Here is a 27968-nt window from a genome sequence, read left to right on the forward strand (position 1 = left end):
TTAAGAGCATTCACTCCGAACCGTCAGAGAGGGAACGGTCATCGTGGATGCAAACACTCACTTTCTAAGAAGTGTCTTTGGACTGGAAACACCGAAACAATGTCAGAGGATTCACTTCTGAAAAAGAAAACGAAAAACCAAACCCACCCGCAGCGCGGTCCACCTAAAGCCCGCCAGTGTTTCCACACCCGCCACGAGGGGGCAGCGGCGGCCGCGGAGTCGGCGCCGGGCGCCGGCGCCAGCGCGGCTGCTCGGCCATCGCTTGCTCTGGTCTGGCACGCGGCTCTCGGCAATGGATTAGCGCCGCTGGGGACGTGGGAGGCCCGGGCCCCGCCCCCAGCCGGCGGCGGCAGCGGCCCGGAGCCGCAGTCCTGGCTGCGCGCAGAGCGGATCGGCGCGGAGGGCGCGAGCGGAGCGGGAAGCCGAGTGTGCACGGCCCTCGGAGCTCCCCTCGGCGCACAGGGGCGCACAGGGTGCTGACCGCGGGGCCCTCGGGCCGGCCCGGGCTCGGGGCGGCTCCGGGCTCGGGACCATGGCGCTGCGCGCCCGGGCACTCTACGACTTCAGGTCGGAGAACCCCGGCGAGATTTCTCTGCGGGAGCACGAGGTGTTGAGCCTGTGCAGCGAGCAGGACATCGAGGGCTGGCTCGAAGGGATCAACAGCCGCGGCGATCGCGGCCTCTTCCCGGCCTCGTACGTGCAGGTGATCCGCACGCCCGAGCCCGGCCCTCCGGCCGACGGCGGCCCCGGAGTCCCGGCCCGCTACGCCAACGTGCCGCCCGGTGGCTTCGAGCCTCTGCCCGCCGCTCCGCCCGCCGCTTTCCAGCCGCTGCTGCAGCCGCAGGCGCCGCCGAGTTCCTTCCAGCCGTCGGGCGCCGGCTTCCCGTACGGCGGGGGCGCCCTGCAGCCGTCGCCGCAGCAGCTGTACGGCGGCTACCAGGCCAGCCAGGGCAGCGACGATGACTGGGACGACGAGTGGGACGATAGCTCCACGGTGGCCGACGAGCCGGGCGCGCTGGGCAGCGGCGCCTACCCCGACCTCGACGGCTCGTCCTCGGCTGGCGGCGGCGGCGGCGGCGCGCCTGGTCGCTACCGCCTGTCCACACGCTCCGATCTGTCGCTGGGCTCACGGGGTGGCTCGGCGCCGCCGCCGCATCAAGCGTCTGGAGCCAAGAGCTCGGCCACGGTGAGCCGCAACCTCAATCGCTTCTCCACCTTCGTCAAGTCGGGCGGGGAGGCCTTCGTGCTGGGCGAGGCGTCGGGCTTCGTGAAGGACGGGGACAAGCTGTGCGTGGTGCTGGGGCCCTACGGCCCCGAGTGGCAGGAGAACCCCTACCCTTTCCAGTGCACCATCGACGACCCCACCAAGCAGACCAAGTTCAAGGGCATGAAGAGCTACATCTCTTACAAGCTGGTGCCCACGCACACCCAGGTGCCCGTGCACAGGCGCTATAAGCATTTCGACTGGCTGTACGCGCGCCTGGCCGAGAAGTTCCCTGTCATCTCGGTGCCCCACCTGCCTGAGAAGCAGGCAACCGGGCGCTTCGAGGAGGACTTCATCTCCAAGCGCAGGAAGGGCCTGATCTGGTGGATGAACCACATGGCCAGCCACCCAGTGCTGGCGCAGTGCGACGTCTTCCAGCATTTCCTGACCTGCCCCAGCAGCACGGACGAGAAGGCCTGGAAACAGGGTAAGCGAAAGGCTGAGAAGGATGAGATGGTGGGCGCTAACTTCTTCCTCACTCTGAGCACACCCCCTGCCGCCGCCCTGGACCTGCAGGAGGTGGAGAGCAAGATCGATGGCTTCAAGTGCTTCACCAAGAAGATGGACGACAGCGCGCTGCAGCTCAACCACACTGCCAACGAGTTTGCGCGCAAGCAGGTGACCGGCTTCAAGAAGGAGTATCAGAAGGTGGGCCAGTCCTTCCGAGGCCTCAGCCAAGCCTTTGAGCTGGATCAGCAGGCCTTCTCGGTGGGTCTGAACCAGGCCATCGCCTTCACCGGAGATGCCTACGACGCCATAGGCGAACTCTTCGCTGAGCAGCCCAGGCAGGACCTGGACCCAGTCATGGACCTGTTAGCACTGTATCAGGGCCACCTGGCCAACTTCCCAGACATCATCCATGTGCAGAAAGGTAAAGCCTGGCCTGTAGAGCTGGTGGCATGGGATGTTTTGTTCAGGCTGAAAGCAGTGACTTTGATAGGCGTCCCCCTCTCTGGGTTCCGGTTCCGGTTCATTCTCCATGTCTGGGGACCCTTAGGGCTCTGGACTGTTGGGACTTCCTTAGAGAGTTTTCAGTGGATTGCTCGATTGCTCCTTCTAGTCAGAGAGGGTGCTCAATGTGTTGTTGTCATTTCAGAATTTGAGTGGGCAGGGAAATCAGCTGCTCTGGTCTATATAATCGTGTGGACAGGGGGCAGAATTAGCATGGGGACCTAAACCAGGCTAGGCATCCCTTTGAGCACCGCAGTGCTGGCAGAGATAGGAGAATAGGAATAATGGATGCCTGGGAATAAAGGTAAGTCAGGCTTTCCACTCAGTTCCTGCTGTGGCTGGGGGGTTTGGCCAACCAACCCTGTTCACAAAGCTGGGGCAGCCCAGGGACTTCCTGTGTCAGCTTCTTATGAAATGCCCCAAGAGGCTCTCTACCTTCAGGAACCCAGCTCTCCTTGAGTTCGGAATTTCTTAACCAGCTGACATTTGGGCTGTTCTTTAGGATGCAGGGACGCTAGGAGTATCACGTCTGAGAGCAGTGAGTTAGCCGCCCCAGCGCCAGAGTGTGCTGCTTTTAGTAGTTGGTGGTGGTACCCGCTTTTGTGAAAACACCGACTCTGCAAATCCTTTTTTGTAGACTGCAGCAGCCATGCCTGCCTGACCTGAGGTTCCTCGCCAGCGGGCCCTCCCATATAATGGCTCTATTGATGGAGAGAGATGGGGAGGTGTTGCTGTTAGGAATGTGGCCTTGCCTCTGGAGGTCCACTGTGGGGGAGGTGGCAGCAGGCAGGCAGTCACCTCATGTAGCATCCTGGGCTGGTGGAAGGCTGCATGGATAGCCACGTTTGGCCTCGGGTGGGGGTGACCTGTTCACTTCCCTGCCGTGGGGGCGGGGGAACAGAGCATTTGGGAACATCCCTGATCTTTGACTTGTTCTTTCTTGGGTTCAACTCAGTTCTTCTTTCTGGTTCGCTGGAAGCAAGCAGAACAAATCTGTTCCCCATCATGTCAGGCCCTGAGACATTTGGGGACATCAGTCTCTTTGCCATCTCCTTCCTTTCAGCCCTTTTTCCTTCCTCTTCCCAGTGTGACAAGTCAGTCCCAGTCTGACTCTTAATAGGGTGGGGGGATGGGGAAGTTCAAAGGTCTTGAGTCCCTTCTGGCTGCTGCGGAACGTAGTACTGTGCATATCGGTGGTACTAGTTTCCTGAGCGAACAGCAACTTTCTTGACAATTTGTAGTTCATAAATACAGTCTAAGACTGAACTGACTCTTTGAGCAATAATATTGCTGCTGGCCTGTATTGAACCCGCATCTACATTCTTTCTGTTTTATTTTTAAGTTTGTTATGAATCCTTACCCTTCTGGGCTGGTGGGAGTGAAACTGACATGCAACATCTTACCATTTAAATCCTATGGCAATAATACTTCAGTGGGTCCCACGCAGCCGGCTGCCTACTGATGGATTTCTGTGGGTTGGTACAGAATGTTGACAGTACTTGGAGGATTGCAGGACCACATACTGACTGACTGCCTCCTAGGTGGTGGGGGCGGGCAGGTGTCTGCTCCACCTCTGTGTGGGTTCATTCACTGGTTCTACTGTCTTTCCGGCCTTTTGCGAGCCCTGCTGTGGAAACTGAGTATCAGAAAAGCTGTGTTTGTCCCGAGGACTGCTCCAATAGGCAGTGAGTCTAGTCAGCCATGGAGGGTTTTTTTTTCCCCCTAGACCATAAAGCACATGGATTGTCTCCTGTTGCTTGGGACCTGGAAATCCGTTCTTTTCAAACTGATGTTTCAGGTGGCTTAAACGGTTCTACAGGGTAAACATCTGTAGGCATTACTTCGGGAACACGATTGATTGATTGGTTGGTAGGTTGGTTGGTTGTGATGTTTTTTCTTCTGTCACCTTGGTGTGTAATGCACAGGGAGCTTGAGTCTCTAGATGACTTCTTCTGGAATGCTGACATTTAAAGATGTAGTGTCCAATGCATAGGGCCAACGTTGGCTTACCACCAGTATCTCTTAAGGATGCTAGTATTAGAGGTGCAGCTGAGATTCAAATCCTAACCCCCTGGCCTGGGGGAAGCTTTTTGAGCGTGCTGGGGACTTGGTGATGTAAAGGTCAGCTGACCCTCCCTCTCCTCAGTGATGGAGTTGCTGTTGCAATGACTCTTGGGGTTTTTTTTTTTCAGTCTGAGCACTTGGGAGTCTGTTTACTGCTTGAGCTGCTTGAGTTTTTTGTTTTGTTTTGTTTTTCATCTAAAATCTCAAAGTACAATCACATCAAAGGGCTCAGCTGACTTGAGAATAGCAACTGCAAAAAAAAAAACACAAGAAAACCTCAAGCGGCCTCCCAGTCTTTTGCTGTAGGTGATCCCAAGTTTTTAACCTCAGTTTAGGAAGAAGTTTTATAGTTGGACATTCACAACAAGTGTCTCACCTCTGGTGCTCTCCTTGTTTAAAGGAAACGCAGGTTTTTGTTGCTTTGACATTTTACATGCGTGGGAAATTAACATGCAATCTGATGGAAACTTCAGTTCCTCATTCAAACGGTTATAAGTAACAAGTGCTTAAGTGAGTTGTGACCAGAAGATTGGGCAATAGACACCGAGGTGGCCATCGTGGTTCAGAGTTTCAACAGCACTGTCTGTTGACTTCAGTAACTCCTCTCCTGAGATTCCGGAAAGTTAGTTACCTTTCGGTGTGTTTTTCTAGTAGTTTTCTTTTCCTTCCGTAATTTTGTGGCAATGCTTACTTCCCTTGTGAGCTTAATTGATAAAAAGTGGGAGGGGAAACAGGTTCTGCTGGATCGCTCTTGCAATCCTCCCAGCTGTTCACCCTGTGAGCACTATTAACTGGTCATCGCCATGTCTCAGTACACCCACTGGCCTCCTTTGGGAATCTGAGCCATCCTGGTGGGGACCCCCACTACAGAATGGGGGTGGGTATGCGTTAAATGTGATGGGCTGGCTTTTGCTTAGGCTCATAAAGGTTTTAGTTTAGTACTTGGAGCCAAAGTGAAGAGAGCCATATGGTTCCATCAGCTGAAAGATAATTCTAGAATTGTGTTTTTAAATCAACTAATGGACTCTTGGATAAATAGACCTACTTAGTTTAATGGAGTGGAGCGGAGGGTGAGGGGGTTGCTGTAGCCTGTAGTAAGGAACGTTGGATGGACATTTAGAATGTGCACAGATTGCAGCCATACTTTGCTTGACTTAACAGGAGGAGTTCTTTCAGCTCTTCAGAGCCTCTGCAGGCAATGTGTACGCTCAGGTCTGTCACTGACCTGGAAACCCTGTGGCTCTGATTTTGTTTCCCTCATTGGTAACATTTTATCTTCTCTCTGTCTATGGTTCTTGCCTGCAGTGTGCTTTGATACAGCGGAAGCCCAGGGACTTTGAAGCAGTCCGTGGGAGAGTATTTAGTAGGGGACTCCCAGCATGCTCAGTTTGGTTTCCAAAGATGTGATGAGCTTCTCCAGTTTAATAAAGCCACAACTGGATGGCTGCAACTCAGGGTTTGAAAGTTTTATGTTTATCTCTTGAGGATTACAGTAGGAAAGACCATAACAGCAAAATGAAGAGTTCCCTTGTGTTCATCTTTGTTTATAAATATGAACTAGAGGACTGGAGGAAGCCACATAGAGCAGTTTCTTTATTCCGAGGAAAAGGCCTCAAACCATATTCCACACTGAAAGATAACTCATTTTGGGGAGAATCTTAGGAAAGGGGCCTCTGAAGCCACAGCGTGCTGGGCAGTGCTGTTCAATGGAACTTTCAATAATGACAGCATGTCTGTTGGATGAGACCTCATTTGTCCCCTGTGAAGCAGGACCAGATAAATAGACAGTCCGATTTCTGTATTCTTCACTTGATGGTGCAGACTCTATTTCTTTGCTCTCTAAATGGTCCAGATGGCCCTGCCTTTTCAACAACAACAAAAAAAATAGCCCCAGGACCTGAGGCCTGATGGCTAGAAGCTGGCCTGCCAGCCCTACTGGGTAGAATTTCACCATTGTGCTGTCTTTCAACACCCTGAGGAGGGTAAGTCTTGTGTCCCTCAGACATTAATTAAAGATAGCCAGAGTCCCAGCAGGGCAGACAAGGTGAGGCCTTGCTGCCCGGCTTCCATTCAGTGCCCTGTTCTCCTGTGCTAAAAATAGCCTGAAGAAGGTGGTGCCCAGAATAAAGAGGAAGGGCTAAGGAGGAGAGCTGTTTGCAAGTTCATCCTTTTGAAACCCCTGGGCCAGACATGGAGGCCAGTCGGTCTTTTTTGTCTGAACTCAGCTGGAGCATTTCTCCCCTCCTCCCTCCACCTCAGCTGTTGACTTCATTTCTAGATGTAACATTCGTCCCAGTTTGCACTTTTCTTAGTGGCTCTAAGGTAACCTCTGGGATTTCTGAAGGCGAGGAGTCAGTTGCTTGGTTAAAGCTTAAATGTGGCTGGTCCGTGACTAGTCCGTGACCGTCCTGCTCAGATGGCTAGATGGATGCTTCTCTCTTCTCCCTGCTGGTGGTTTCTAGACTCTGAGCTCTGCAGTCGTGTCTGCCTCACTGGGGAGCCCAGATTGTCCTGCCAATCGCAGCGGAACCGAGGGGACTTTCCTTCCCAGTTCCACCCTGGGCTTCATTGGACTTCCCTTCTTGTTGGGAAATGACACCCTGTCAGATCACCTTATGATTTCCAAGCAGGAGAAATTCTGTGATTCACTAGGAAACAGGAAACTTCCCTTAAACTTAGGTTCCTTTTTGGCAGCTCTATAAAAATCTGCTGTATTTCTAATATTTTTAAACCAGAGTTTAATATTGAATTGCATCATCTCTGAAGCCCATGATACATGATCATCACCAATAAAGTGGTCAGATGACTGAGATTTATTGACAATTTAATGAGATTGTATCCAGAAGACATAGCCTGAACCATTTGGCTGCTGTTGGATGCCTTTCTCTACACTGTGAATATGTGCTGCGCTGACTGGTTGATAGATAAAGCTGTTTGGCCAATGGCGAGGCAGAATAGGCAGACTAAGGTGAGGCGGTACATTCAAACTGAAGAGACAGGAAGAAAAAGGTCAGGAGAGATGCTGCGAGCCGCCACCGGGAGCTGAAAGATGTAAAAGTACCGGCAAGCCACAAAGCCACGTGACAAGACATAGAATAATAAGAGTGGGTTGAATTAAGTTATAAGAGCTGGTTAATAATGTGCCGGAGCCATAGGCCATACAGTTTGTAATTAATATTAAGCCTCTGAGTGATTATTTTATAAGCAGCGGAGGGACCGTGGTCCGGATGGGACCAGAGAAACTTCTGTCTACATCTGGCAGCTGGTGTTTAGACAGCACATTCTAGATTTTACTGGAAGCACAGATAGCATGCTTTGATCCTCAGTGAGTTCTGGACCAGTGATAAAGGGTGGTCATCCTGCTGTGGCAGTGTGGTTGTGTGCCAGGTTGCTGAGAGTCCGGAGGATCATGGGAAGGGGGCGTGCTCATAGTGTACCTGTGGCACAGGGCAGTTAGGTGGTTGGGCTAAGAGGTCCTGTGTGCTGCTTCATGGCTGTGGCGCCGGGCCCATCTGTGGACCAGCGTGGAGTCTGTTGGGCTGGTGCGTGGGTGAGTGGGAGTAACTTTGAACAATAATCCATAATCTTCAGTGCAAAGTGGGAGCACTTCCCTAAGGTCACTCTGAGGATTACACTTTATAGTGCTTAGTAGCTACTTACCAAATGTTTGGCATTGAGAACAGGCAGGTGCTTTTAAAGTGGGAGTCAGTCTCCACGGAAACACAGTTCTAGTACGGACACTGTCCCTCCCAGCAGCCTGGAACCACCAGAATCGCAGGCATGAGTACAGAAGCTGGAGGAATCATTAGTACAACCCTGGGGTATTCTGTTTGAATCAGGTTATCCTGTATTGAGTACCGGCAGTCATTGCTGGCATCAGAGGGGCAAATCGAGATATTCCCTGGAGCGATCAGTATGTTGTGCACACTAGACAGTTTATGTAAATTCTCTCATCATCTCTTCCTCCCACACCAAATTAATTTTGTGCAGGGACAGAGTGCGTCAACATTTCTGAGCATCATTCTCCACATCTGTAAAGATGAAGTTCTGGATTTCCTAGATACTGCTTTGTTTAGGCGATTCTTATTTTGTTAAACAACGTTATTATTTCATACTGAAAGTAAAACAACTCAAGAGTGCAGTAAACATTTAGACATTGTTTCAGGCTGGTTTCAATAGTGTTTTGTCTGCCCATGTGACTGCAAGCTGGGAGCTTGAAAATCCTTTATCATCTGACAAAGTTAAGAACATTTAGTTCAGATCAGTAAACACGTATCCCTGGCTTAATTCATGAGATGCTTCTAGAAGGGAAGTACCTGGCCTCCTGGCTGCCTGTGGGGGTCTCCCCGTGTTCTGAAGCTACCTTGTGGTGATCGCATGGTGCCAATTCTAGGACCTAGATGAGAGACGTGATGAATGGGGCTGCAAACGCGATCAGCTGGCATGCTATTTTTTCTTCCGCCTGCAAAGCGAACTTTATTTTGAACTCTGAACGCAGCCTCCTTTCCCAAAATAAAAGAAAATCAAGTTAGTTTGCTTTTCGTGTTGTGACCCAAATACCTGCTCAAAAGCAGCTCCGGGGCGGTGGATTTGCTTTGACTCTGGTTGGAAAGTGGCATGCCCCTCCTGGGAGAGAAGACATCATGGCAGGTGGTTCCCTGGTGGCCGGAGTGTCCAGGTGGGACTCCTCATCTGCTTCTGCTCCCGAGCTTTCTCCCCCCGCCCCTCTCTTCAGTGTGAGACCCCACCAGCCTCTGGGTGGTCCTCAGTTATCTTCCTTATTGGCCCCTCACAGACATTCCCAAAGGTGTACGTCACTAATATACTTAATGTAGACAAATTGACAGTCGAATTAGCAATCACAGTGGGTGTATGATCCGATTAGACTTCAGTGTGAATACTTTTAACCAACCATGCCATTTCTACCCCTTTTCTTAGAACCTTGTAACTTATGATGTGATTTGATTTTTCCCTATGCATTATTTAGTGGATTGGATGACGGGAGTTGGGAGAAAGGCAATATCATCAAGTTTATTCATAGTACCCTCTAAAAAACAAACTCGATTTTTATTGCATAAATATTTAAATAGATAGCACAGCCTAAGCACCGCCAACATTCCATCAGTGACCCAAATGATTGCCGCCCTTGTGTAGCTTACATTCTAGCAGGGTGGAGACACAATGAAAGATAAACACAGCAAGCCATAATGCGCAGCAGATATGTATGATATGCATTCAGAAGTGCAGCAGGGAGCGGGGTGGAGCAGGGAGATGGACCGTCAATGTGGACCTCACCGAGAAGGAGGGATTTATGTAGCGCCATGGAGGGAAGGGAGTCATCAGAGCAGGTGTTACTGGAGAGGACTGGTCAGGCAGAGGGTTCGTCTGTAACAAGGCCCTGGGTGGCTGTGGACTAGGAAGGTGGAAGAACAGTCAGGAGGTCAAAGGTTGCATCTAAGGCATCCCAGTAGGAGAGGTCCTCACAGAAGAGCAGATTGGTAAGGCTTTGTAGGTCACTGTCAGGACACGTATTCAAAGTTCAAGCGAGATCGAAGCTCTTTCGGGATTTTGAGTGAAGGGATGGCATCCATTTTAGACCTTTCCCAGCTGTGTTGAGAAAAATGGCTTGGAGGTCAGAGCAGGTACAAACAGGAAAACAGTCAGAGGTGGTGGCGGAGACAGGGGAAGGGGAGTAGAGGTGACCGATCAGGAGGGGTCCCAGCCCACAGAGAGATCTGTGTTGAAGGTACAGTCTGCAGGTTTGGGGCCTGACCATCAAGCTGGGACTTTTTAAGCCTGGTAGATACATTGGGCTCCTGGGCTGGGATCTGCATCTCTCCAACACAAGCGCAGGCAGCCAAACCCCCGATCTGGACCTAGTGCTTGGAGCCTTCTAGTCAGAATACATCATTTAAGCAGTCACCCTATGTAGGGCTTAGTTGTTGGCTGGTATTTACTGTCTCCCTTTTGTGATCCTGCATCATATAGCTACACTGCTTTATGTATTTGTAGTAAGTGCTTAATACATGTTTGTCTCGTTAATGAAGCAGGCACTCATTAGTAAACTACTTGGCTGACTTCAAGAGAGATGTCTTACGTGACTTACAGGATGCTTTTGTTTTCCCATTTAAAAGTGTACAGGATCTAAAGATAGGATCTTCATATACTTTATGGATGAAGTCATTAATATGTGAGTGATTTTAAATTCTTAGATTTATGTGGCTATGATCCGACTTTCTAAAATTCATCAGAGGAAGGAAAAGGAATATATACCTCATAGTATTTCTTTATCTGGACTGCTTGGTGTTTCAATGTGTAGAGATAAAGTTAACACACACACACACACACACACACACACACACACACACACACACACACACACGTCTTTTCTGGTAGGTTTTAGTAGTAGTTTTCTGGGGTCCTTTCTGCTTAATTTGAAGCACAAGAACCTCAGTATGTGCGTTGACATTACCGATGGACTTGGATTCTTGGAGCTTGGGTGCTGAGCAGGTGGTACCTCATGGAAGTCACAGTTCTGGGGGGCGGGGGGGTAGGATGTGTGTACAGAGGATCCAGACAAAGGGCAAATTCATCTCAGAATAAGTATATGAGAATTGAGAAGGTGGAGGGGGTTGTCAGTTTGCATTTGAGGCTTGGGTGGAGGGTACTTGGTTTCTGCTTTGAAAGATTCATATTTGACTTTTGGAAGAACATGGATGCAACACACTCATCTTGGATATGGTTTAGGGTAGGTGTGATAAGCACATAATAGCTGACCCGTTGGTTCCAGCACAGAAGTCCATGAAGGAGTCTGACTAGCTGTGAATACAGTGTGACACACACAGTCATGGTATACCCATGGCAAGTTCAGGAGAAGGTATCCGTAATTGCGCAGTTTCATCCTAAGATGAGTTTTGAAAGCAGTGGTAAATTTGCAAGCAGGGTGGGAACTTCCCAGACCAAAGGAGCTGTGTATGCAAAAATCAGTTCAGGCTGCCTCTCAGAATCAGCTCCCTGCCCCCAGTCTGTTGTTGAACCTGAATGTCAAATGCATACTGTCTGAACAGTATTGGTCTTCAACAAGTACTTATGAAATGCTTCTGGGTTTACAGCCGCTGTTGTGGGTGGTGAGGGAAATGTTATAGAAGGTGGGTACTAATGTGGCCACGTTAACACTTCCGGTGGACAGGTGTGTGGTGTGGGAAGCTTTTGAAACAATTGAAACGACGTGGTAAAATCCTGAATGGACGCAGTGTCATGGGATGGAGAAGAAGGGACAGGACCTTCTGTCGGCAGAAGTAGATAAAGGAGACAAAACGACCTGTAGACGGTGAACTGTGGCGCCACCGGCATGGGTCTTGGGGGATGGCTTTAAACAGAGGTCTGCTAGCTGCAGCCTGTGGGCCAGGTGTACAAAGGGGCTTGTTTGCAGCACTTGAGCTAAGGATGGTTTTTATGTGTTTAATGGTTCTGTAAGTGCCTGCATAATAACCCCAGTGTTGCCCGTTGATCTGCAAAGCCTAAAATATTTACTGTCTAGCCTTCAAAGAAAGTGTTTGCGAGCCTCTTGTTAAGGACAGGCAGGCTAGTGGAGTGGAGGTACAAGTGGCGGTTGCTGCTGGTTATTGAGTTTGCTGTGTGGCTTTCCCTGTTCCAGACATTCTGGTGAGCATGACATCATAGTTCTTTGACCAGGTGATTCACATCTGTCTTTAATGGGATCACACGGTGTTTAATGTCTTTAGGCATTGGTGTTACCTCCTGTGTTAGTTTGCCAGGACTGCTCTAACAGGTCATCGCAGTCTGGGTGACTCACACAGCAGCAGCAGGGTGTCCCATTACAGTTCTGCAGACTGGCTCTCGGAAATGAAGGTGTTGGCAGAACCCTTGCCCCTCCACGGAGACCACTTCCGTTCCTGGTTGCTGGCCTGCCTCAGGGTGGCTTGGCTACAGGTGGTCACTCCAGTCTGTACCCATCGTGACATGGCATTATCCCTGGGTGTAACTGACTGGCCGGCCATCGGGCTCTATGCGCCCTTGGTCCTTGCCTGCTCTGGCCAGTGTGACCTCACATCTGACATCGATTCACTAATCACAGTGCGAAGACTGTTTCCCGGTGGATAAGGATTGGGTGATGCTCTTTAATCCAGGACAGTGAGCTAACTTCCCCCCAGAGGGCGTCATCTCCTGAGGGTGATCCTCACAACTGAGGCTGAGAAGTTGGGCGTGTCCTAGGTCACCCAGCTGACAAACCAGGGCAGGATTTGAATTCATGTTTGACCTTGAGACCGGTGTGAATACTGACTAGGCAATCGATTCTGTAGGCAGTTAGCAGCTGGTAAAGGGTTTTTAACTAAGTAGTGGCATCTTGCTCATCTTCAAAGTAGCTAGCAGATTTTGAAGGCTTTTGCCATGTACCAGGCGTGGCACTTCTGTATATTTATATACACTGTACCAGTTTAAACCTCTGATTTTGCCACTTTACAGGTGGGCACTGAGCCATGGAAGTTGAAGCGTGAGATCCCGGCATACTTCCTGGTGCTGACTGTAGGCCCAGAAAGCTCTGCCGACGCATGCAGAGATGAGGAGGCTGTTGAGTAGGTCTGCGGGTGTGGCTTTGGAAAAGAGCAGGTGAACTTGAGATGGCTGCTAGCTAGAGCGGCGGCATTTGACCAGGTGCTGGGTGTCTGTCTTAGTGTTACCCCTGGGTGTTACGTTTGGTGATAGGAAATGGTGAGGCCAGTAATAGAAATACACGGGCGGAGAGGAGGAGCGGGCCGAGGAGACAGGGGTGAGGCTGAAAGGAATTGTGGGAATCCTGTGGTCCAGGCCTCTGCCTTCTGTTTGTTTTGTTTGTGTTTTCGGGCAGGTCCCCATCTGTAGCCCAGGTTTGCCTTGAATTTATGGATGTCTTCCTGCCTCGGCCTAAGCGCTGGGATGACAGGCATGTATCACTATGGCCACCTTGGTTATTTTAATTAAAGGAAAAACTGCAGTTTCTTTTGATCTACAAAGATAAAAGGAGGCTCTCGCTAAAAATAAATCAACAGAGAAGCCCCTCCTCTTAAGGCCTGGCAGCATAAATGATACCAGCTCTTGACAGAGACCAGCAGGGCCTTCCAGGAGTGGGGATGGGTGTGTGTATGTGTGTAGGGCGGGGGGGGGGGGGGGGGGGTTGCCTTTATATTCACAGGGGACTCAATTCCTGTTGTGTACAATGGAATATTCTTTTTTTTTTTTTCTTTTTTGGTTTTTCGAGACAGGTAGCTTTGCGCCTTTCCTGGAACTCGCTTTGTAGACCAGGCTGGCCTCGAACTCACAGAGATCCGCCTGGCTCTGCCTCCCAAGTGCTGGGATTAAAGGCGTGCGCCGCCGCCGCCGCCGCCACCACCACCCGGCAATAGAATATTCTTAGCCAGTACAGGTAACAGCATGGGCCATGGCAGTGTTCTTGTGCTTCAAGACTTGTATTTGGAGTATATCTTTGGAGTCGGTATTTTCTAGGTCTTGTGTTCTGGCTCTGATTGGTTGGTTGTTCTTGTGCCGTTACCCAAGGAAGTTCAGACATGCCAGGGTAAAGAGTAAAGCCATGGACTCCTGGTCCCCGCCAGCACAGGGATGCAGGGGAGTCACGGGGGAGATGAGGGTGCTGGGGGGGGGTTCTGTTCAAGCCGGCTGATTAAGAACTGCTCCACACAATCATCGGGTGGCGTGTAGCGGCCGCCCTCATGGCATGGTTACTCAAGCTGTGGTACCACTCTCACTAGGCCTGGCCTGGTTCTGCCCTGGTCCTGCCCCGGTCCTGCCCCGTGGGAGGGTCTTCTGTTAGCAGCCTGGGTCCATTGGATTTTAGCCCAAACCTTCATTTTATCTTAGCAGAACAAAAGACACCAAGATGTTATTCCAGTTCTAAGTACTTCCCAGGTCCCCTTTTCTCTGCTATGACTCCTGGTGTTGGTTGTGAAGGGTCTGCTAAATGCAAGTGTTGGCAGCTTGCTGGCATTGCTCAGTGGGATTTTGTGGCCAGAAAATATTTAAGAAAAGAAATAAGGGTCGGGGATTTAGCTCAGAGGTAGAGCACTTGCCTAGCAAGCACAAGACCCTGGGTTCGGTCCTCAGCTCCAGACCAAAAAGAAAAAAGAAAAGAAAAAATATGTGCTTTGTCTTTCTTATGCTCCGATTTTAAGTCTTCATCTGTCTTTGCTGAGATAGAAGCCAGTCAGCATTTCCACCCTCATACCCTCTCTTTGAAGTACAGGTATTCGGTGTTTACGGGATGCCTTGGACCTATTTTGTCATCCAGTGTTTGAACATCTACTCCTTGGTTCTGGAGACCAACCACAGGGCTTTGCTTGCTGAGTGCGCCTCCCCGCTGAGCTGGTCCCCACCCAGGTTCAGTATTTCTTGGGAGCTGAAGCATCATAAGAACGTTTATGAAATTCCAGCCACAAACATTTTGTTTTTAGCCAATAAGCTGCAAGAGATGCATGGCTTCAGGCTTCATTTGGGGAACAAGGCAAACTGAGCATCCGGTGAGTGAGGGTACGTCAGTCACCTTGATGTTCTCGCCCAGCTTGGACGTCATTCTGCCGGGGACCTTAGTGACTGGAGGAAAGCTGTCCTCACTGGTTCTTCAGGGTATAGCAAGGATTTTTACCAAGAACAAGCAACTTATTTTATTTTCAGGACCAAAATGAGCTTAGACAATGGAGTTCTTTAAATGATTTTTTTTTGTTCCCCCATTAACAAGCAGCCAGGTTTTTCTGTCACTCATTCTTGTCTCGACTGTCTGAAAATAGCTCCAGACTTCTCGTCATTTAATTCAGTTACGAGTTGAAAGTGAATTCCAATGAATTTACCTTTGAAAGTTACTGGTACTTGGCTTTAGCAGCATTTAAGCCCTTCAGAAAAAGTGGTTTGCGGCCAGGTATAGTGATCATGGAACCTTGAGAGGTTGAGTTAGGGGATTGTGAATTCAAGGGTCGTCAGGGCCACCTAGTGGGACTGTGTCTCAAACCCAAACAAGTAAATGAAATGCTTGTTTTCACTGGCTCTGTATTGTACCCGGCAGAGTTCATCAGTGTGCTCCGAGCCTAGTGTGACTTGACTGAGTGGAACTCTCAGGCACTTTGGGGATGCTCCTGCTTGATGTGGGCAAGCAAACTGCCCGGGTTCACGTGCAGCCAGCTCTCACTGGTACTGCCATCCGTGTCCTAAAGCTTTCCCTTCCAGCCTTTGAAAACTGGATGGTGATTGCTTCCCTGTGAGAGCTGAGAAGAGCATGCAACCTTCAGAGAGGGTAGCACAGAACAGGTGTCCTTGATGGCATGTGTGACTGTCACCACCCCGGTGGCCATCCCATCCCCGTTAGGTGGATATTGGCCTTTGTTTTGGAAGCCTTTTCCTTGAGGGGCAAGTGCGTAAATACTGGAAGAGAGGGGAAAGTGTATCAGGTGGGTGAAGACCCTGAGGGAGGAAGAAGAGGGGTGGGGGCCGGGGAGAGGCTGCTGGAGAGGAGGAGGGGGGCTACGAGGGTGTGGGGACCAGAAAGGGAGGAGAAGGAAGTAGGTCACCTTGACCAAATCAGCATTTTCTTTCAACGTTGGTAGTAGGAGCGGGAATGAAAATAAACTGCCCATCCATCCAGACTGCTGGTCCCTGTGCTCCATCCAGCTTTACCTCTTACACCAAGGCTCTGTTTTCTGAGACAGCCCATAGGGAGACCAGAAATTTACTTGATGTTTTTGGCACATTCATGATTTCAAACTCAAATGAGTTTTCACCACCCACCACCACCACCCCACCCCCTTGGAAAAAGCATAGCCTTTGGATCCTGGGCCTTTTGGGTAAGTGGCTCGGACAAAACCGACTGGGAAGATATTTGGATGAGGATGGGAAGACAGAGCCAAGGTGCAGAGAGAGAATCGGGGTGAGGGCGTAAAGAGGAAGCCCTGCACCAGCCCCAGCAACCTTTCCAACAGAGTTGGGGTAACTCCCGTGGCGGTATACAGCCCGTGAAGCTGGGTTTTTCCTTCTTTCTGTTGCTGGGTCAGTTGGTGGCAGGAAAGTTGTCCGTCCTCGTGGAGCAGGACACAGGGCACAGGCAGGTTTGCTAGGACACTTGTTGACTTAGTTCAGCTGGTGGTGGGTTGTCCCTGTGTGCTAAGACCCCAGCTACAGGGCCCCCGTGGTCTCTCCGCAAAGGCAGTAATGTGGAAATGCTCGGTGAGCCTTAGCTTTTGACTCAGGGAAATGACGTAATGACATTGTCCGCACTCTGTCAGATGGGGCTGACTTGATCATTATTCGTTTATAAAATTTGAGTCTTTAATGTAATGATATTAATGAACTTTGTTAGTAATTCAATTCCTTGATTTCATATTCATTGCAAACCTGAATAACATGCCCCTGATTAAAGGAGTGTGTTCGGGATTACGAGCAAAGACGTGATTCTCTCTAGCTTTGCTCTTTGCAGCCTGAGCGGATTGTAAGACTTCCCAGGGTGCTTACCCTGGTAACACACACAAAGATAGGGAGTGGGCGGAAGTGAATCGGAACCTTGGGTGTCTGTAGAGCTGATTCTGGAGTTCCCAACGGGCACAAAGTTCCTTCCAGAGGTGGGTCGATGGGAGTAGGTTTGAGAATGCACCTTGCTGAATTTTGCAGTTACAGAGTCTGCACGGGAGTTTAGGAGTTTGTTCATAACAGCAAAGTAGAAACATTGGTTTAGTTCCTCTTAACTCTGAAAATGTGCCAAGTGAAGGATCCCTTTTGGTTTTTCAAGACTACTTGGTCTCTATAGCCTAGACTGGTCTGGAATTCACTATATTGCTCTGGTGTCTTTGAGCTCATCGTGTCTTCCCGTTTCTGCTCTCAGGTGCTGGGATACAGGCGTGAGCTTGCTTGCTAGCTTGAGAAGCGCATCTCACATCTTATCTGTTTATGTCCACAAAGCTATTAGCAGTCTCCTGCAGACACCTGTGTAGTCTCCAGGTGGCAAGGGCCAGGCTGGCCCACAGGTGGGAATGGTGGTTTCTTTGAAACAAGTAGCCCTGGATGTTTTGGACAGGTGACAACCTCTTACTTGGAAGATTTTTAGAATTATACCATAAACTCTTCCACGTACCTTTCAACTTCAGATACATAAGGAAACCTGGGACCAGCTATGCCCTGTCCACCGGGGCCTGGATTGTAGCTCACTTTCCTCAGTCTGTCAGGCCTGGAGTGATGGGGTGGGGTTGGTCATATGTCTGTGGAAGCTCGACCTTAGGGTTCCTGCTGCTCCTTTAGAAATAAATTATTAGCCAAGTGTACTTTTAGTCCTGTTGAGGACTCCAGATAATTTGCCAGACTAATTTAATAAGTCAACCGAGTGCCCACCAGAAACATCCTTCTCAATATGTATGCTTTTTAATATGCCTGTCATGCACCCCACTTCCACTCCCACCCCCACCCCACAGAGCGCCTCACAGGAAGGAAGCATTAGAATGTGCTAAAGGCCCTGCTGGTGTTCTGGGACAGCCTGTGCTACTTCTGCCTTTTGGGGATGTTGCCCAAGTGTTCCTCTCCCTTCAGGCCCCTTCCTGTGCTTGGAGGACATGTCAGGAGCCGTTTCCTGTGGGTGACTCAGGAGTCTGTACTGCTTTGCACCACCTTCCTGTAAGAAGCAAGGGCTCTGAGCCCCGAGTCTTCCCGTACTTCCGAAGAGCACACCCGGCTCTGTAGTAGACCCCTTTAAAGTAAGCCCTTGGTTTGCTCGCTCATGGGCTAACTCATGTCTGTCCCTTAGCCCAGTAAAGCCCCCTTAGAAATCGTTCCCACCAATCACTTGTGCGTTTTCTTATTTATTAGCACAAATTCGTTGGATGGGAACAGTGGATTTCATCGTGACGTTTCATACACGTTTGGAGTGGACTTTGAGCACAGCCCGGCCCTCGTGCTCTTGGGTCTCCTCCCCCTTCCTCCTGACCTCTTCCCCTCCCCCCCCCAGTAGTCCCCTTCTGCTTTCATGTCTTCTTAAAAAGAAAATCTAGACTGAGATGAGAGAAATGGGGTATTTGTCTAAGGGTTATATTTCACATAACATGGCATTTTCCTGCAGCTGACATCATTTTGCAGTTCTCCCGTATGGGCCTGTAGGTGGGTGTGCGCATGTGTGTGCCAGTGTGTGCCTCCCTTAGATCTCTCACTGAATCTGGAGCTCACAGATTGGACCAGATTGCTCAGCCAACAAGCCCCAGAGTTGGCCCCAGAGACCCTCCTGTTTCTGCCCCTCTGGCACAGCAGTGCGGGGGGCATGTTACCAGAGTATTCCCCTACGTCTAGCTTTTAGTGGGTGCCAGGGATTGAACTCAAGTTCTCATGCTTGCCCAGCACGCCCCTCACTAATTGAGCCGTCTCTGCAGCCCCAATTTGTACTTTAGGGCAAAGTAACACCCCATGTGTACACCTGCCACATTGCCTTTAGGCTGATTCCAGAATTTGGCTGTGGTGATCAATGCTGTAATAATTATGGGGGTGAAAGTGTCTGTTGCGTGCTGGCTTAAGATTCCTTTGATCAACACCAGAAATGCTGCAGGTGAATCGTGGTAGTTCTTTTGCTCGTTTTTGAGGACCCTGCATACTGATCTCCCATAGTGTCTGCATTAATTTACATTCCCACTGACACTGTGTGAACTTCCAGCTCCTGCTTTTCTCTTGCTTGGCTGTTTTTGTTCTTTTTACCTTGGTGACATCCGTTCTGACTGTGGTGAGGTGGACTCTCACTATAGTTAGGATTTATGTTTTCCTGATGACTAAGAATTATTTCAGGTGTATCTCGTCTGTTTGTACCCCTTTGAGAACTGTTCATAAGCCATTTTTTTTTTTAATCTGACCGGCATGTCCTTTTCTTTCACTTAGAAACTGCCACCCTAACCATGGGCATTATGGGACTTTTTGTTGAATAGTGCTCTCTTGACCTTAGACCTCATCACGTAATCTCTTCCTCCATTCTTTCATCTCCCCGGTTGGTTGTGAAAGCAACATGGCGCTTCACATTTGTGAGGGGCCAGGTCCCTCCTAAACGAACCACTTAAGTAGAGCTTCTGAAGCCTTCGCCTGTCTCCCATTGGTTCCCTGACGGAAATGTGTGGTCCCTTCATTGTTCTGGGCTGGGCAGCGGTTTTCACTTTTATTTCGCTGCCCTCTGGGGTTGGAGGGAATGCTTCAGCGTTGCTGTCCTGCTCTGTGTGGGCACTGCAGCTGGCCGCGTGCATGCACCTCTGCGGTTGTCCCTGGAGCCCTGCAAAGCATTCGGAAAGTGACCGGGGACGGAGCAAGCCGGCGTTGGTCCGACTCTGCCCCACTTCCCTCCCCAGCTCCCCGCTCCTAATGGGAGAGTTGACTGAAACATTTGCAAACACGGCTCTTCTTTTGATATTTACCGTGTTAACCGTGAAACGTGCCAAGCGTAGGGAACTGCACCGATAATTTCCAGCTTCAGAACTGTCAGCTGTGGGAATGAGCAATTTGTAACAAAACCCAACTTCTAGCCCGAGTACACTAGTTAGTTCCCACTGATGCTTCTTAGAGCATTGCCCTTGGGGAAATGTGCTTTTTATTTGCTCTGGTGAACTCAGCAGAGCTCACTGAGGAGAGATGGGCAGAGGGAAGCTTCTGGACCCTCACAAGCCATTCTCTGTCCCCATGTGGCTTTGGTTGTTGAAATCTGTCAGGGTTCTATTCATTCCCAGTTTGAGATAGAAAACTAGCTTTTGTAATAATTAGTCATCTTCCTAAGATGGAAAACACACCAGCTCCCTGTTTGTTCATTAGAGGTTGTAGAATAAAAAATTTTAATGGCTTTCTTGTACAAAGAAGAAAAATTTAGTTTTTATGAAAAAGAAACTTTTTATGTCATATCGGATGGGGAAGGGCCCTAAAGTTATGGTTATGAACTTTGTAGGCAGAGCCTGGCTGCTGGTCCTGCACAAAGGATGTGTGTAGAATGCTAGTAGTTTTCTTTTATTTAGTTTTTCAATTTACTACTGTCAGTTTGTTTTATTTTTAATCATCTTGCTTTCTTTTGAAAATAGTTCTAGGAGAAATCAAGTTACCTGTATTTGATTTAAAAGAGGTTGTAGCTAGAGTTTTTCTGGTCCTGCCTGGCCCACAGTCAGGACAAATCTCTGTCACCCGCCAGTCCCACAGCCACTCAGACCCAACCAAGTAAACACAGAGACTTATATTGCATACAAACTGTATGGCCATGGCAGGCTTCTTGCTAACTGTTCTTATATCTTAAATTAACCCATTTCTATTAGTCTCTAAGTTGCCACGTGGCTCGTGGCTTACTGGTATCTTATCTTCTCATGGCGGCGGCTGGCAGCGTCTCCCCGCCTCAGCCTTCCACTTCCCAGAATTCTCTTCTCTGCTTGTCCCGCCTATACTTCCTGCCTGGCTGCTGGCCAATCAGCATTTTATTTAGACAGAGCGATATCCACAGCAAGAGGTCATGTAAAAAGATTTGCTCTACATCATGAGTGACAGAGTGGTGCAGTTTGAGACAGGGTCTTACTGTGTGTCCCAGGTGGCCTGGGATTTACAATCCTGCCTTGGCCACCGTGGTGGAGGCGTCACCCCCTGACGGTACACGACGGACCCCACTCGTCTTTCTGTTTGCACGCTCACAGTGTGCCATCTAATGCCGTCACGTACTACTGTCTATATGTTCTCAATGTATCAGGCATGTGTGCTTTGTCACCCCTCAGAAGGATTTGAGCCCTTGCACAGGAGACCCATTTTTCATAGACACACCTCCTGCTCATCTCTGCCTTGCAGTCTTGATGTGCTGTGGCAGCAAACTTGAATTTCGTTAAGTGGGTCACACTGAAAGTCTTGGCATTCATCTTCCAGTGCTCTGTCCCGTCCTCTTTAATTCACAATAGTGATGTGTTTTTTTGCCAGAATGTTCCAGTTTACCCGTCAGATAAACATACATTCCTACAGCAGCTATGTGTTAATATTTTGGGTTGGAACTGACAGTGGATGCCGTCTTTCACGGTATCCAAGTAGATGGAGAAAAAAGAAGAAAAGGAAAACAAAAACACGGAACTCCCTCTAGTCTGAGTTTGTTTTAGATTGTCAAATACTGCAGTGTTTATTTTTTCAGTATTTAAGATAAAAACAAAAGGTTTTACAGATTCGGTTAGTAAATTGAATTAGGTTAGTATAAGGAAAATTTTCAAACATAAACAAATAGCTTCTTTTTCACATTCAGAATGCCTCTTGAATTACATGGCGAAACAAAGGCCAGGGGGTGGGGAATGGTTCTTTGTGTAAGAGTGCTCGCCGAGTAAGCGTGAGATCCAAACTCAGCATCCACTCACAAAGCTGGGTATGGCTTCACCTGGTGGTAATCCACTCCCAAAGCAGGGTATGGCTTCACCTGGTGGTAATCCACTCACAAAGCTGGGTATGGCTTCACCTGGTGGTAATCCACTCACAGAGCTGGGTATGGCTTCACTGGTGGTAATCCACTCCCAAAGCTGGGTATGGCTTCACCTGGTGGTAATCCACTCACAAAGCAGGGTATGGCTTCACTTGGTGGTGATCACAGTGGTTTGGGAGGAGAGGAGATGGGAGGGTCGCTGGTCTTGTGAGCCTCTCTCCTTGCACCAAGTTCTGTGAGCTAATCCTGTCACAGTAAGGTGGAGAGTGATAGAGCGGGGCACTTCCACATCTTCCCGGAATCTGCATGTGTGCATTTACCATACATGTACGCCACACTTTCATACAAACTTTATAGTCTCTCCCTCCCTCCCTTCATGTCCCCTCCCCCAGCTACTGTAAGGAAAGTGAGAAAGGAGACAGCAGTCTGGCCAGAGGGAAGGATTGGCTGACCTGCCGCATGACTGGCTCCCCAAGCCCACTTTTCTTGCCTGTTCAGGCACCTGTTCCTTTTCTGCATGCTTGGGGTGTTTTCTTTGAAATCAGTTACTCATTCAGATCCCACCTCAGCCTCTCCAGGGTCACCTGGTGACGCAGGATCACATGGCGAGCAACTCTAATTTCTCTGTTCTTCGGGTAGGGGTAGTAGCTGCCGTAGGTTGTGGCAAGGTTAGAGGCTGTGCGCACGGTGCCTAGCATGTATCAGGACTGTTTTTGGTAGTGACCATTTGCTGTCTGCCTACTTCCAGTCTGCCCCGTTTTTATACCCCCACTTCCCTTGGCACAGCACATGGCCTCTAGCTGGCCCTTGCAGCCTTTTCTGTCATGACGTAATCCGTGTTACCTTTGGGCAGGCACATCCGACTCCCATGCAGAATTCTGCACTTCGCGGCTGAGTGCGCTTGCCACATGGCTTCCTGGTGAGCTCAAAAGGGTGGGCTAGAGTACACGTTTGATTCTACCTGTTCCACCAAGCCAACACGTTAGGCATGTTAGGCTCTCCATCAGTAGTCCTTAAGTGAATTAAAGCCCTTACACGGGCTGTAAATATAACAGCCCTGTTACTACTTAGTAGAGTTACACGTGGCAGAAAACTCGGTCTTGAATTTTTCCTTGGCCCCTTGAACACTCACACGTGGAAGCCTTAACCTTCTAACTGCTCCAAATTCCCTAGACTTCAGCTTAGGGGGCACTCATGCATCCTGGGCCGTGACTCAGTCTTTCACGGCTGAAGAGCCAGAAGAACGTTACCGTGAGACAGCAACCGTTGTACACTGCATCAGCCCCTGAGCAGGAGGGCGTGCACTGTACAGACCCGGGAGCACACTGTGGCCAGTGGTAGAGCTTGTCTCTGTGTTTGAACCCTGGACTGTGGCTTCCAGAGGTACCTTAGCTTGAAATTGAATGAAAAAACAGTCAAATCACCAAGACCTCTCCCTCTTCTCTCTCTGCCATTTTAAAACATAGATTTTTATATCTATAGTTGTTTCTTGAAATATTTTTTTTCTAGAGTGTTGCTTCTCGGTGTTCTGGTCTTTCTCCATGTCAGCTGGAACCCTGCATAAAAATAACTAAGACACTATGTTACAAAAGGCACGCAAGTGGATGCAACCTTTTTAATATAGAGCAGGAAGGGCCGGGCAACATGCATATGTTTAATTCCTATACTCAGGAGGCAGAGGCAAACCTAACTCTGTGAGTTCACGCTCGCCCCTCCCCAAGTCTACAGAGGGAGTTCCAAGCCGGCTAGGAGTTTATAGTGAGAGCCAGTCTCAAAAAAAAAAAAAAAAACAACAACATAATATGGAACAGTCAAATATTAAGACTTTACTGGGACTGCGGACTAGGAGAAATGTCAAAAGTCTGGTACTTGCCTTAGCTCTTAGCTGGGCGGGGGTAGTCTTGAAACCATGTGTTGTCCCTGGGACCCTGGGACCTAGCTGCCTCTCTGCCCAGCAGAGCATCCTTCTCTCAGTGGCAGGGGGCAGAATGATGCCCATGGCAGGGCCAGATGATTCAGGCATGGATGTCTGCCCCTGCTGCGCAATGCCCTGCTGCTCTGGGCCTCTGCCCATTTCAGTGAAAGATCTCATTTAGAATGAATACATGAAAAACACGTGGGTATGTGCATTCCTCCACAGACATGCATTTCTCTGCATAAAATTTGCTGTTGGTGGTTTTTTTTTTTTATTTTTTCATTTCCCATCTTTGTATAGTGCTGAAGTGGGGGGCGGGGTGGGGGGGAGGCACACAGGAGCTCAGCGGTGGATCATTTGCCTGGTATATGTGAGGTCCTGGGTTTTATTCCACAAATATTTTTAGCATGGCATTTTTTTGAAAAGCACACTGTTTAATCTTTGTTTCATACTAGTTTGCTTTGTTAATTTGCAGATTTGAAGGACTTAAGAAGCAGGGATGGTCTCCTAGGGTAAAAGTGAGCTCCCTCACTCTGAATAGGCTGCCTTTCTCCCCAGGTGTCCCAGTCACAGGTTGCTGGCTCCCGCTCCTGGCTCCCATACCCTGTAGTCTCGGCCTCTTGGAGTGTTTAGCAGCAGCGTGCTTTCTAGATGCCTTTGACCATCTCCATTCTTCAGCTGCTAAAACGTGTCCAGGCCATGTGAGCGTCGACATTGTTTAAGCCTGGGAACCAGTGGATACCGTCATTTCCTGTCTCCCCCGCCTTCTGTGTGGCCCGTGTTTCTGGGGGAAGAGTCCACCCATGTGTGACACCTGCCAAAATGACTGATCCTACCCCACCCCCACCCCACCCCCCGCAGCACTCTGGAGAAGTTTTTTAGATAAAAAGCTGTGGTTCTTTTGTTGACCTTCTGAAGCGGTCATCAGAGCAAACAGAAAACCCGCTGGCCCAGTAGTCTGGAGAAGATGTAACATTCTAATCATTGGAGATGCTGGTGGCCCATGTGTAGTCTCCAGGAGAAGGTGCTCCAGGATATGCACACATGCGTATTATCACCCTGTTGTCAGGCACGGTCTCTGGGTGAACCCCGGCACGGGCTTAGGTGCCCTACAGCCTCACTGTCCACTGGCAACACTCCCCAGCCCCTCCCCGACCGGGGCTTGATTTCCAGAGCCAGCTTGAGTTGGCACTGACATACTTCAGGGACGGGTTCTGACGCCACAGAATAACTCATTAGGGAGCTCTTCTCAGGAGAGGGGATTTCATCCTTTCTGAGGTGTGGTTTGGCATGAGTGTTTAGTCTCATACATTGTAAACTTGAACACTGCAGCTTCGGGGTTTTTCTGTAAAAGAACAGCTTGTCACACCTTTTTGTTAGGTATAGCATCTCACGAAGTATGACAGAGGCTTGCTCAGTGTGGAAGACATTGGCTGGGAAAGTGGAGTTGGAGCCGTGGTATAGCTTCCAGAAGCCAGGCTGCTTTTTAAATTGGTATTTACAGTGACCACTTTTTTTCCAAAGGATGTTGAAATAGTTCAGACAAGTACTGACAGGACCTAAGTTCCTGTGCGATACTTAGATGTCACTGGGGTTCGTGTGCATCTCTGTATTTAATTATTACTCTCTCTGACTGCAGGAGCTCTTACCAAAGTGAAGGAGAGTAGGCGACATGTGGAAGAGGGCAAGATGGAAGTCCAGAAAGCTGACGGCATCCAAGACCGCTGTAACACCATTTCTTTCGCCACGTTGGCCGAGATTCATCACTTCCATCAGATTCGAGTGAGAGACTTTAAATCACAGATGCAGCATTTTTTACAACAACAAATAATATTTTTCCAAAAAGTGACCCAGAAGTTGGAAGAAGCTCTTCACAAATACGACAGCGTCTAGAGGCTGGACACAGGACTTTGCCCTTGTTTCCAGTCCAAGGATAGTTTCTGCAGCGGAATCAGAAGAGCTGTTTCGAACTCTAGGTGGTGGTACAGGGATGGATTTGTGTTCCACTGAACCCCAGCTGGATATATAACTATGTAGGAAAGAAACAGTTAATATGGCTATGTAGCAGAAACAGTACCACACTTTGTAACTAAATTATACTATGTATGCCTACACTACCATTGTAACTTTTGGATAATGATTATACTATTTGCCTTATTGCTTTCTGAAGTATGGGTATATCAGTGTATACTTTGTAGACCTCAAAACCCATGAAGAGTCTCAAAGAAGCTGGCTGGATAAAAGCCTGCTGTGGATGCCTTTTCATTCTCATAGATCGAGATTACCTAAATTCAACCTATTCTCTGTTTACAGACTCCAACTAGAGCAGCTATGCGACTTTGTGCCTTTAGACTGGTTGTTTTCATTTCTGTCCCACCCCTGTTGAAGCCCCCACCTTTCTGATGGAGAGTGACAGGCCGGCGCGTTGGTGACAAACTGTTGAAAATCTCCTGTTTCTCGGGGCGGGCGGGCGGGCAGAAGACTCCGTGGCCATCACAGGAAGCATCGTCCGGTAAGACGCCGGCAGCCACGGAGGAGAGAGACGCGATGCCGTCTGTGGATGTGAAGTCTCATGGGGAGAGAGGCAGTGTCCCATGGCCTCTCACGCCTGTCGTAGCATGGCCTCTCGACTCAAGGGTCCCGCACACTGGGCACGCGGATTTCAGCAGATGCCCTGAGCACATGGAGAAGGAGGAATCCGATCAGTTGGAGATAAAGTATAGAAACAGTGACAGACAGCACACCCACTCTTAGTTCTTGGGAGGGCTTCCTTCTGTCTTTTCTTTTTTTTTTTTTTTTTTTTTTTTTTTTTTTAGCTTGACATTTTCTTCTAATGTTCAGCTTTTTGTTTTGTTTCTAAATGGATCTACACTGTTAACTGAATGAGACTCCACTGTGATTCACTCGTTTACTTAATCAAAAAATTTCAGGGATGTCTGTAAATTTCAGTGTTCTACGCGATGAGATGTGTTGGTTGATTTAAGGAGGGACCAGAAATAATTTCTCCTATTCCAGTACTGAAGAAAAAGAAATACTGATTTATACTGTGTTTTTAAAAACTAAATATTGATAAAGCCCCCCTCAGAACATTTAACCTTAAAAATTATTTTAAATATAGTCTTTTATTATTATAAGGGAACTACAAATGACTGATAAATACCAAAAAAAAAAAAAAAAAAAAAAGTTCAAAAGCAGCTTTGTTTAAAAAGCACAAGGAGATTCTGGCTTGAAGTGCCCAAATCTCAATGTATTTTGTAGTTGCTGAGCTAAATAATGTGATTCTTGAGTTTACAGATGTAAAAGCTGTCACTGAAGGTTGAAGCACCCATTATCTACTGTCCCTGTGAACTACACTTAACGCTACCCCAGAATCCCTGGTACTGAAATGTCAACATGGGGTACAGAGGCCAATCTCCAAGGGGTGAGCCGTTGACATGAAAGGGTCAGCTTGCAGAAAGGTCAAGAAAGGAAAGGCTACTGGGATAATTACTCAACAGCACATTTATTCTCTACGAAGTAATCACATATGGTTTGAGTTATTAAGAACAGATTATGATAATTTTGATCTCTGGTCAAATTCTTACACTTCGGAACTTAGAGCTGGACATGGCATCACGTGGTGTTGTCTTTACCACAGTCGCGTGGGGCCGTCACCAGAAGCCGTGTTCTTTTAAAAAACAACTTCCTCTTGTTGATTGCAAAGTACAGTTAGATAAAGAAAGCCCATATGTATTTAAAAATTAATTTTATTGCAGAAGTTTGGAGGTTATAACGATAGCATTTAATTTAAGTTTGAGTTGGTACTGGACAAGTACGTTCTCTGCTTTTCACATGATTTGAAAGTCACATTTATTTCCCTTTCTGTTTTGATGGTGGTTTGATTTTTTTTTTTTTAAGTAAATTACTAAACTTGTGCAATAGTAGCAAGGAAATTACCTGAGGTGTCTTGTGTGGTTGTGCTTTAGTCAGGGTGGACATAGCTTAAATGACAAAAACTAAAGCTTAAAGTAAAGGAAGTATAAGTTCACGCTGCCTCCTTCTAAGAGAACGTTTGTGTCCTAACCACATAGCATAATGCCACTGACTCATGGGACTTTAAATGGTTTCTGTGGGGTAAAGCACAGGAGTTATTAGTGTCCGTATTCATCCAAGATTCTTATTCTCTAACGTTCTTGGTCCTATTGAAACATTTCAGTATCTAAAAATACTGCGATGTTAATACCCAAGAGAAAAGCCATTATGTGTATGCTGGTCGTCATGATCAGTGTGGTACCTTTTTTGTTGTTGTTGTTTTGTTTTGTTTGTTGTTTTTGTTTTTTAAATAAACTATCATGCCCTTCGAA

General features: G+C 48.6%; 1 protein-coding gene across 1 annotated transcript; it reads left to right on the top strand.

The window, feature by feature from the left end:
* The first annotated feature begins 354 nt into the window (after positions 1–354).
* Positions 355–27968, top strand: Snx18 (sorting nexin 18). Its single transcript, XM_028884543.2, has 2 exons — positions 355–2135; positions 25265–27968. Exons 1-2 carry the CDS (start codon positions 533–535, stop codon positions 25516–25518), a joined length of 1857 nt encoding a protein of 618 aa, XP_028740376.1. The 5' UTR covers positions 355–532; the 3' UTR covers positions 25519–27968.

This window comes from Peromyscus leucopus, chromosome 11 (genome assembly GCF_004664715.2).
Source record: "Peromyscus leucopus breed LL Stock chromosome 11, UCI_PerLeu_2.1, whole genome shotgun sequence".
Taxonomy (NCBI): Eukaryota; Metazoa; Chordata; class Mammalia; order Rodentia; family Cricetidae; genus Peromyscus; species Peromyscus leucopus.

Bases quoted from the DNA above. Each gene is read 5' to 3' on its own strand.
- Snx18 (XM_028884543.2), top strand. From the start codon at position 533: ATGGCGCTGCGCGCCCGGGCACTCTACGACTTCAGGTCGGAGAACCCC. The intron at 2,136-25,264 runs GTAAAGCCTGGC...CTCTGACTGCAG, and splicing joins CATCATCCATGTGCAGAAAG to GAGCTCTTACCAAAGTGAAG.